Here is a 10,709-nt window from a genome sequence, read left to right as displayed (position 1 = left end):
AATAGAGACCAATGTTTCCAGATTTATGGTGAACCGGAGTGGTTTGTTGCTCTTAAGAAGAAGAATCAACAGAATTCTTCCAAAATGGTTGCAAATATTATTGAAGCATCTGAAACTGTTGGTAGTACTCCTCTTGATTATGCTCCTGATTCTTCTTTACATCAATCATCTTCTTCTTCTGTCAACCAAGAAATGATAGAGGCTGTTTTCCAAGGAGTTATGAAGATGATGCAACAAAATAATAATTCTCAAGTGAATTTTGCTGGTATGATTTATGTTTCTAATGCTACTTCCTTACATAAGATTTTTTATTCTCAATCATGGATCATTGACACTGGTGCCAATGATCATATGGCTTCAAATCTGGCTTTATTCACTTCATTACACAGTCTTAAATCTCCTATAAAAGTTGGCTTACCAGATGGCAGTGCTGAATATATATCTCAAGTTGGTACAGTGCAACTTACTTCAGATATTGTCCTTCACAATGTTCTATATGTTCCAGATTTCAATCACAATTTGCTCTCTATAGGCAGATTGCTTGATCAATACAAGTTGAATGCTCATTTTCAGTCCACTTCTTGTTCTTTTCAGGACCTTGCAACTAATAAAGTAAGGGCTATTGGGAAGAGACAAGCTGGATTATACAAATTCAGTGAGCCACATATTACTAGTTCTGTTAATTCAGATTCTCATGTTTTTAAACATGTTTCTAATAATGTACAGTTGAATAAGGTTGTTTCTTATTCCTTATTACATGCTAGGCTTGGTCACATTTCTCCTAGTAAGATGAAACATCTATGTGTTTCTGTTGATATACCTGAGGATGCTCCTCATTGTGAACCTTGCATTTTTTCAAAACATCATAAGTTTCCTTTTAATAAATCTACTACTAGAGCGGCTGCTATCTTTGAGCTAATCCATGTTGATCTATGGGGTAAATACAACACTGCTTCCTTATCTGGTGCTCAATATTTTCTTACTATCCTAGATGATTATTCTAGGACAACTTGGACTCATTTGCTTCAAACTAAAGATCAAGTGGCTTCTATTGTTACTGCTTTTTTGGCTTATGTTGAGACTCAATTTACAACCAAAGTCAAAACTATTCGAAGTGATAATGGTAGTGAAATTGTTACTACTCAATGTACTTCTTTATTTTCTTCTAAGGGCATCATACATCAGAAAAGTCTACCTGGTGTTCCTCAGCAAAATGGCAGAGTAGAGCGCAAACATAGACATTTGCTTGAGGTGGCTAGAGCTTTGAAGATTCATGCTGGTCTTCCTGATCATTTCTGGGGAGATTGTTTGTTGTCTGCTACCTATTTGATCAATCTGTTGCCTAGTTCAGTTTTACACTGGAAAACACCTTATGAATTGTTGCTCAACAAACCTCCAGATTACTCTCATCTCAGGGTTATTGGTTGTTTGTGTTATCCTTCTTACAAGTCCACTGATAAATTTCAACCTTGAGCTAAGATATGTGTTCTCTTGGGTTATCCTTATGCTAAAAAAGGTTATAAACTCTATGATTTGGACACTCAGAAAATCCTTCGCAGTAGAGATGTAATCTTTGTAGAATCTATTGTTCCTTACAAAAACACATCTATTTCTTCTCTTCTTGATTCTTTAGCTCATTCTATTACTCTTGAAACAGATTCTACTACTTCTATTCCTCCATTTTTAATCCCAAATATGCCTTCCTCTCCTGATTATACTTCTTGTTCTACAGAACATCATGTTTCTGTTTCTACACCTTCTTCTGATACTTCTTCTACCCATAATAGTTCCATTTCATCTTCTTCCACTACTCCTTCTTCTCACTCATCTCCTATTTCTTCTATTATTCCTAGAAGATCTATGAGAATTACTACTTTACCTTCCAAATATAATGATTACATTCTACCCACTTCTTTTCACTCTACTTCTTTTTCTGTTTTCCATGAACCTTCTCTTTATCACCTACCTTCTACTTCTCTTGCTAGCCTACATAATGTTCTTTCTTTTCCTGAACCATCACATTATAATCAAGCCAAAAATGACCGTGGTTGGATTCTAGCTATGAACAAAGAACTTGATGCTCTTGAACAGAATCAATCCTGGAAATTAACTTCTCTTCCTCCAGGTAAAACAGCTATAGGCTGTAAATGGGTTTTTAAAACCAAATTCAGACCAGATGGGTCTGTTGAAAGACTTAAAGCTCGTTTAGTAGCTCGAGGAGATAAGCAGAGACATGGGAAATATTTCAAACACACTTTTAGCCCAGTTGCTAAGTTTACTACAGTGAGAGTTCTTATTGTTCTGGCTGCTATTCATGGCTGGTTTTTGCACCAAGTTGATATCAATAATGCTTTTTTGCATGGTTATGTGGATGAAGAATTATATATGCAACCTCCTCCTGGTTATTCTAAAGCATCACCTGGTCTTGTTTGCAAATTGAAGAGATCTTTATATGGTCTGAGACAAGCTGCCAGACAATGGAATTTTGAGTTGACAAAATTTCTTCTCTCTTATGGTTTCATCCAGTCAAAGCAGGATTATTCCATGTTTACTCACACCAATGGATCTGATTTAACAGTTCTTGTTGCCTATGTAGATGATCTTCTTATTGCTGGCTCCCATCTCACTCTCATTACTTCTTTAAAGGCTGCTTTACATCAGGCTTTTACTATTAAGGATCTAGGTGATCTCCCTTATTTCCTTGGCATTGAAGTTCTCAGAACTGCAGATGGTATTTCTCTCAATCAGAAAAAATATATCTTGGATTTACTTCAAGATACTCACATGAATGATTGCAAAACAGTTGGTTTTCCTCTTCCTAAAGGTACCAAATTGAATCCAGAAGATGGTGATAGAATTTCAGATCCTGAAATTTACAGAAGACTTGTGGGCAAGCTTCTTTATCTCAATATGACTAGGCCAGACATATCTTATGTGGTGCAACGGCTTAGTCAATTTCTAAGTGATCCTAGATCTCCTCATCTTTCTGCCGCAATGCATGTTATCGGCAGAATATCGTAGCATGAGTCACACAACAAGTGAAGCTGTTTGGATTGATGCATTGTTGCAAGATCTTCAAGTTACTGTTCCTAAGCCTATTAATTTATTTTGTGATAACACAACAGCTCAACATATTGCTGAAAATCCAATCTTTCATGAACGTACCAAACATTTGAAGGTTGATTGTCATTATGTTAGAGATCATTACATGGATGGCTTTCTTAATCTTCTTCATGTCAAATCTTCCTTACAACTACCTGATATCATGACCAAGCCTCTTGGCACTGATCAACATCACTTTCTATCTCTCAAGCTTGGTCTTGGTTCCTACTCTCCCAAGTCCAGCTTGAAGGGGGGGGGGGGGGGGTAAAGAAGCTGATATCATCACCTCAGCTTAGATATTTATATGGCACGTGTATTCTAGTTTGTTAGAGTTTGTTAGAGTTAGTTGTACATTCTGTTAAATAACTTCTCTTACAAGCTTGTCCATAACTTGCATATACTTCCTCCGTTCCAAAATAAGTGAAACACTCCTCTCATTTATGTGAGAGCTTTTTGAGACAAGTGTTTCACTTATTTTGGAACGGAGGAAGTATACTGATTGTAAGGAAGTCTACAGGAGATAATACAATAAGATTTCTCTCTCCTAAATTCTCTCTGATGTTATCTCTAAGAAATCTGTAATAACTCAGATTCTTCACACCTTTTGTGTTAGATACTAGTAAAAATCGGTTCCAAGTTAGTGTTGATGGTCTAATGACCAAAAGCAACAGTTACATGTTGTAGCTTTTTTAGGATGCCGGGAAAGAATCATCACATTTCTAAAAATAATACTGATTTGGGATTAATTAACTTTGATATAGTACCATAATAACATTGTGTATACTTAATTACAAGGAATTGAGATGATATGATTATTAATTATTACTCCGATCGCAGACAGAGTAACTGATCTAGTTTTATATCGATCCATCAAGTACAATTGTACAAGTATACTTCTTTGTTATAAGTTTACCACTTTATAATAAAAGAATAATCATCTTATTCATATTCCATTTTGTACAATAACAAATCACTACATAACAAGAAAGAAAAACTCAAAACATATTACTAGTACTATAAAAGATTACAACAGCAAAACTTGCAGTCAGAGTAAAACAGAATCACTTTCTGATGGTATCAGCTTATTACTGAGAGACAGTACACTCTTTAGGAAAACCCTGAGGAAACCTTGGAGTATCAGTACAGTAGTTGTAAATCATGTAGTTTTTCTGCATCTGTTGCATTCTTCTCTGGCTGGTGGCATCAAGCTCTTGGTTCATCCAAGATGATGCAGAGTTGCAGGAAGATCTTCCGTTGGATGCAACACACGCATCCGCGTTGAAGTTCCTGTATGACGCTGTAAATGGAGCCTTAGACCAATCGGTCTTGATTCGTCCACCTTGTGTTGCCCAATCATCCGCGTTCCATAGGCTCGAGTATATCCTCATTGGTTGATTCTTTGGGAATGCCACTCCCATGGATTCCATATTCCTGAATTCCCTCAGTGGTGTGCCATCCACAGAAAATCTAAAAACCAAAGAATGATAATATGTAGGTAAGAAATAATGAATAATGATCATGAGTTTTTATTTTTTAACATAAACTGGAGGTAGAGTACAGATTTTTTCTAAAGCTTATACTTTGTTTTTAGATGTTTCATTTGACTTTTTTACGACACGTAAAGTCGTTCATCATCAATATCTTCAGTTACATATTATAAATTTCTAAAAGGTCGATATAATGAGCAAACAAATTAGATTGAAATCAATAACTTATCCTTGGAAAGTAGTAAAATGAAACAACTAAAAATAATAGGGGAAGTAGTACTAAATATAAAACAAATAACTAATTATAAAGCTAATAAGTGTACTTACACAATCCTTTGAGGATTCCAGAGGATGGAGTAGGTGTGAAAGTCGGAAGTGGGGTCAAACCAAAGGCGGAATTGCTGTTCCCGGCCACCTTTGCCTTGGCTGAAAACGTTGGTGTGAAGAGTGTATGGTTGACCGCTGACGTTACCCAAGAATTCAAAGTCTATTTCATCATGTGTAGGTCCTTGAGATGATAACTGCAAATTAAATAAGTTTGATCTTGTCAATAAACTTTGTGTCACTAATTACATATGATAAGAAATAATCTATGACTTTTTTTCTTAAACAATTATCAGATAAAACTCTGTGTCTCGCACTAGTGTATTGTTCATTTGCTTTTCTATGATCATAAAAATACAGTTTTGATTATGAATATTAATAATTTGTTTATTAAAATTATAAACAATAATTGATATTTTGAAAAGAAACGTTCGGACTAGTCTAGCAATATCACAAATGATATTATTTGGACTTTTTTCTTATAAAGAATTACTAGCGATAAAATTAAATATAATTATAGTTGACGATTGTATCATTAATAATATGAGGAAAAAGGTTAGACACATGTGTAGGAGTACTTACATAATAAGCGGTTACTGTGCCGGCAGAGTTTCCCGCAACAAGCTTGATTTGCATATCGATTTTACCAAATAGGTACTCATTCTTAGACTGGAAGCCAGAGCCGGAGGCCTTGTCAAGGGATAGTGTAAGAAGTTGGCCATTGTTAAGAATCTTAGCACGACCATCACCCCAAGTGATATCGAAATTTTGGTTGAGGTTACCCGCGGCCAAGGCCGCGACAACCAAAGAAACAACTAGAAGGACACCAAGGAGAGAGGAGGAAGCCATATAGGGAGAGTTTACTTTGTAGTAGTTCCTAGAGACTTGTATTATGTTTGATGATACTATAAGTTTTGCATGGGAAGGGTATTTATATAGGAGGAAAGAAAGGCAAATATCTAAGTGTCAAATGTCAAAAGATAAGGGCAGGCGGCCACTGAAGTTGGTAATCAAGAAAATGACTAGTGCATAGAGAACGTAACTAGGAAGATTCAAAATAATGAAGGGTGAAAACAGCTGTTACCTTTGCATGGAGCACTAAAATTAAATACCAACATTGGAAAAGCATGTAAATAGGCAAGAAAGAGTGACCAATGGGCTTTGACTTGTTCTTTTATTTTCATGCAATTTTATTGGTATGAAGAAGAAGCTGATGGCCAAAAGTTGCCACCTATTGGTTAGAAGATTAAGCAAACGCGGTCTTTGTGTTTACCCCACGGGACAAGACAAACAAGTGCCTTTCTAAACAAGGCTTCTGCCCAAGTGACGCCATGCAAGACAATTTATTTGGTACTCCTATCATTTTCAATTTTTGGTTTTAGATATATATTCTTCAAAGAATTTTTTTTTGGAAAATTACCCAAAAACAAAAGAAATTCTTTGGAAAAGAATAATCTTAGGTTAAATTTATAGAAATTAGGAGTGCCTGACTACTTGATTGTTGCTACAATAATACTTTAATGAAAAACAATTTTTCTATCCTCTTTTGTTTGGTTAGCAAAAAAAATAATAATAATGAAAAATATTATTCTTTCTAAATTTTAAATATAATATTGCTTGTAATATTTTTCTCTCTATTCGTAATATCCTCTTCCTTGTTCATTCTCTTTTGGCCTCTTCATTTTGATCGTTTTCCTTTTATTTTGAACTTTTATATTTTGATGCATTGTTTTGTATTTTAATGCGTTGTTTTGTATTTTATCTTGTGAGAAACCAAACAAAAGAAAAAATAACTTATTATTAAGTTTTTTCTTGTATTTGGTTTTCGTTATTTTTGATAATAATAAATGTCTTACTTCAACCAAATAGAGCATAGTTATGAATTTATGATTTGACTTTAGTTATAATAGCATGAAAAGGGTATTGCATGATAAGTGCATGAAAAGTTGCCTAATATGCAATGAATTCTTTATGGTGAAAACAAAAGGAAATATCATGATTTAAGAAAAATGAGAAGGGGAAAATATGTTGAGGTTTGAGATGTACTATTTTCATTGCAAACAATAGTAATAACTTTGTTGTATCTCAAGAAATTCAACATTTACGTATCATGTATGGATGATTCATAATAAGTAATTATTTTTGATTGGATGAACTAAATAGTTTCAAAACTCAACAATTATGGCCTATTGATCAAGAGTTTTGTTTTGGAACAAGAAATTCTATTTTTTTGCCTTTTAGATAACTTAAAGCAATATTATCTTGTTTATTTTGAGATTGGGCTCAGTTGATGAATAGAATACTCTTTGAATTGATTGTAGTTTTTTTAGGTAAAATTGGCCTCAACACCTTGGACTATAGTTCGGGTGCACCCAGCACCATCAACTACGACTAGTAGCTTAAATACTACCAACTATAAGGTGGGGTGCATTTTGTACAATAAATGAGGCCGGAGGCCTAAAACGTTACTGAAGACGGTGGATTTTTTTGGTACAGACTGCACTCCACCGCGTAGTTGGTGGTACAGACTACACCTCATTCCGTAATTGGTGGTATTTAAACTACTAGTTCTAGTTGGTGGTGTTGGATGCACCCGAACTATAATTTAAGATGTTAAGGTCTTTGCCTTTTATTGGAAGGGAAAGTTGTTATCTATTGGAGGGCGGCTTACTTTAATTAAAGCTTCCCTCTCTAGTCTCCCACTTTACTTCATGTCCCTCTTCCCCATCCCGAAGGGCATCATTGACTGCATTGTCAAAATCCAAAGAAACTTTCTCTGGAATGGGACGGAAAATAAAAAATCATTGTCTCTAGTTTCGTGGGCTCGGTTGGAGCTGCCGAAAATATTGGGGGGTCTTGGAGTCGGAAATTTGGGCCATAGGAATTTGGCATTATTATTTAAGTGGTTGTGGAGATACTTCAAGGAGCCCAAGGCCTTGTGGCGCTCCATAATCTCTGATAAATACGGGTATACTTCCTCTCTCTCCTTTTTGGATCTCAAAATCCCTAATTATGGCGGCCCATGGAGGGCAATTTGCAAAACAGTTCTTAGTCATCCGATTATGAAGGAATTTGGGGCCCAAAAAATCCGGAAAAATGTTGGTCGTGGGAACTCTACCCTCTTTTGGCATGAATTATGGCTGGGCGAAGCCCCCTTGAAATCCTTATTTCCAAGATTATTCTCTATTTGTCTTGATCCTTCAGCCACAATTGCATCTCTTGGTGTTTGGGATGGTCTTGAATGGCATTGGTTAATACCATGGCGCCGTATCCTGCGAACTCGAGATCAGGAAGAAAGAGATTCAATGTTCAAATTGCTAGAATCTATCACCCTTGACATCTCCCGAGATGATACTATAGTCTGGACCCCTCATAAATCAGGTATATTTTCTGTCAAGTCTGCCTCACTCGAACTTGCAAAGAGCTCAAATCAAGTGCATCAAGACATTGTTAAAGGCGTATGGAAAGGACTTGTTCCCCACCGGGTTGAAATTTTTGCTTGGTTATCCATACTTGAAAAAAATCAATACAAGATCGAAGCTTGCAAGTCTCGGAATAATCAGCCCGGAAAACTCTTGTTGCGTTCTATGTGACTCTCAATCCGAAACTCCAAACCATCTACTCATACACTGTCAATTTTCCGGGATGATTTGGAATTGGTGGCTTGCCTTATGGGACCTATCGTGGGCCTTCCCTCTCTCAATAAGGGATGCTTTCCATCAATGGCGATACACCGGAGGTGGAATTTTTTTCAAAAAAATCTGGCACGCATCTTTCTTCGTAATAATTTGGTCCCTGTGGAAGGAACGGAACGCAAGAATTTTTAATAATTCTTCCTCTTCTCCCCGTGAGCTGCAGGAATTGATCCTCCTAAGATTGTGTTGGTGGCTTAAGGCTTGGGAAGATGATTTCCCCTACTCTCCATCGGAGGTTATTCAAAACCCTCACTGCCTAAAGTGGATGAAAAAAGCTTCTCTCTCTCTGCCATCACACCATACATCACTTCAGGTCTAGTCCCCTCCTCCTATTGACCATCTCAAATGGAATGTTGACGCATCCTTCGATCCTAGATTTGATCATGCAGCGGTCGGTGGTGTTTTGCGTAATGACCGTGGCAACTTCAATTGCTTATTCTCTACCCCCATTCCATTTATGGAAATCAACTCGGCCGAAGTTTATGCTATCTATCGAGCCATTCGAATCTCCATGAACTCGGAGGCAATCAAGGGTTGCACCATTACCATTGTATCGGACTCCTTCAATGCTGTTCAATGGTGTAATTCTGATAGCGGCGGGCCTTGGAATCTCAACTTCCTTCTCAATTACATCCGGAATGCGCGCAAAGTTTGGCTCTCTCTCTCAATAATCCATAAAGGAAGAAGCACCAACGGGGTGGCAGATGCCTTGGCAAAGCAAGGGCTTTCAAGAAAAGATGAATTTCTTGCATGGTGTTAAAGCCCAGTGATCGGTTTTCAGTTGTATCTAGTTCGCAATGTTATGTCTTTAAGCTGTTAATAGGGTGCATGTACTATTAATGGTGTTTCTTTGGCCTTTCGAGCCTTAATAAAACTAAAACCAAAATTATCAAAAAAAAAAAGGTCTTTGCCTTTTATATATATATATAATAAGAACCTCTTCATGGTAATTGATATGCTTTTCACACGTAGATAGGTGTACTAGATAGTGGCATGCATTAAGAGGAAATGTCAATTTTGTTTCTCCAGTGGACTTATTTTGTTATTCTAGAAATCTCGCTTTCTTTTCCCTCACATAGAAGATAGAACTTCAATTAATCTTCTGAACTTTTTACAGCCGTGTATCGGTGTTAGATGCTCAGAGCCTCAAAATTCTGATACTATTGTGATATCAAGGTAGAAGTCAATACCACCACTTGATACCTACTATTTATGACAGAATTGATTGTCAAAGACTATAGGGAGGCTGTATGATACTATCATACTACTATGAGAGTAACATTTGTTGAATTCTCCTCGGCTAGCAATTAAATTGTTCACTCTTGCTTAACCTATAGGCTATAGGTAAAATTAACTATTGTATCAGCTCTATTTGCTGGGACAAAAGATATTGTTATTTGTTAGTGCATGAAAATTGCTTTTTCTTACAAACATTTTTGTAGGGAAAAATATTTATATTTTAGGTTCCGTTTGGTATTATTGTGGGTTTCTGGTTTTTGATTTTTTGATTTTCAAAATCATATGATATATGTCTTATAATGAATAAAAAATTAATCAAATTTATTGGGAACATGATAATTTTGATAACTGACAACTAAAAAATGAAAACCACTTTTTCTGGTTTCCTATTTTTGATTTTTAGTTTTCCAAAAACCTGAAAATTGAAAACAAAAAACGATGACGAACGGGCCCTAGTTTTTTTTTAGTTTGGTTTTTATATAAAAAGTTATAAATAAAATAAAATGGACGAGACACGTTGGATGAGACTTAAGAGGAAAAAAAAATTATGTTGTGCTCTTAGGAGTGCGGTGCACATGGTACACCCAGTAAATTTGTTCGATTTTCGATGAGTAAATGTTCTATTACAACAAATGTTCGTTTTACGCATATTTTTCAGCAAAAATATATGTTCTATTTTTCGTGAAAACTGTTCTATTTTCAATAAGCAAATGTTCTATTTCAACAAATATTCGTCTTAAGCTTATTTTTCAGCAGAAAATTATATTCTATTTTCCGTGAAAATCTGTATTCGATAAGCAATTGTTCTATTTTAAAAAATGTTCGTTTAAAGCTTATTTTTCAGCAAAAAAAGAATATGTTA

At 35.7% G+C, this 10,709-nt stretch overlaps 1 protein-coding gene across 1 annotated transcript; it reads right to left on the bottom strand.

Annotated features, from left to right (window-relative positions):
• Window positions 1-4,018: 4,018 nt before the first annotated feature.
• On the bottom strand, window positions 4,019-5,827 carry LOC104892471 (probable xyloglucan endotransglucosylase/hydrolase protein 23). Its single transcript, XM_010678423.4, has 3 exons — window positions 5,496-5,827; window positions 4,917-5,110; window positions 4,019-4,569 (listed from the first exon to the last, which is right to left on the bottom strand). The coding sequence occupies exons 1-3, from the start codon at window positions 5,760-5,762 to the stop codon at window positions 4,188-4,190; spliced, it is 843 nt and encodes a 280-aa protein (XP_010676725.2). The 5' UTR covers window positions 5,763-5,827; the 3' UTR covers window positions 4,019-4,187.
• Window positions 5,828-10,709: the final 4,882 nt, after the last annotated feature.

The sequence above is a fragment of the Beta vulgaris genome, chromosome 1 (genome assembly GCF_026745355.1).
Source record: "Beta vulgaris subsp. vulgaris cultivar EL10 chromosome 1, EL10.2, whole genome shotgun sequence".
NCBI lineage: Eukaryota > Viridiplantae > Streptophyta > Magnoliopsida > Caryophyllales > Amaranthaceae > Beta > Beta vulgaris.
Note: the sequence above shows the minus strand (reverse complement) of the source record. Positions and strands in the feature narration are given on the sequence as shown.

Bases quoted from the DNA above. Each gene is read 5' to 3' on its own strand.
- LOC104892471 (XM_010678423.4), bottom strand. From the start codon at position 5,762: ATGGCTTCCTCCTCTCTCCTTGGTGTCCTTCTAGTTGTTTCTTTGGTT. The intron at 5,111-5,495 runs GTAAGTACTCCT...TTTAATTTGCAG, and splicing joins GCACAGTAACCGCTTATTAT to TTATCATCTCAAGGACCTAC. The intron at 4,570-4,916 runs GTAAGTACACTT...TTTGGTTTTTAG, and splicing joins TGGAATCCTCAAAGGATTGT to ATTTTCTGTGGATGGCACAC.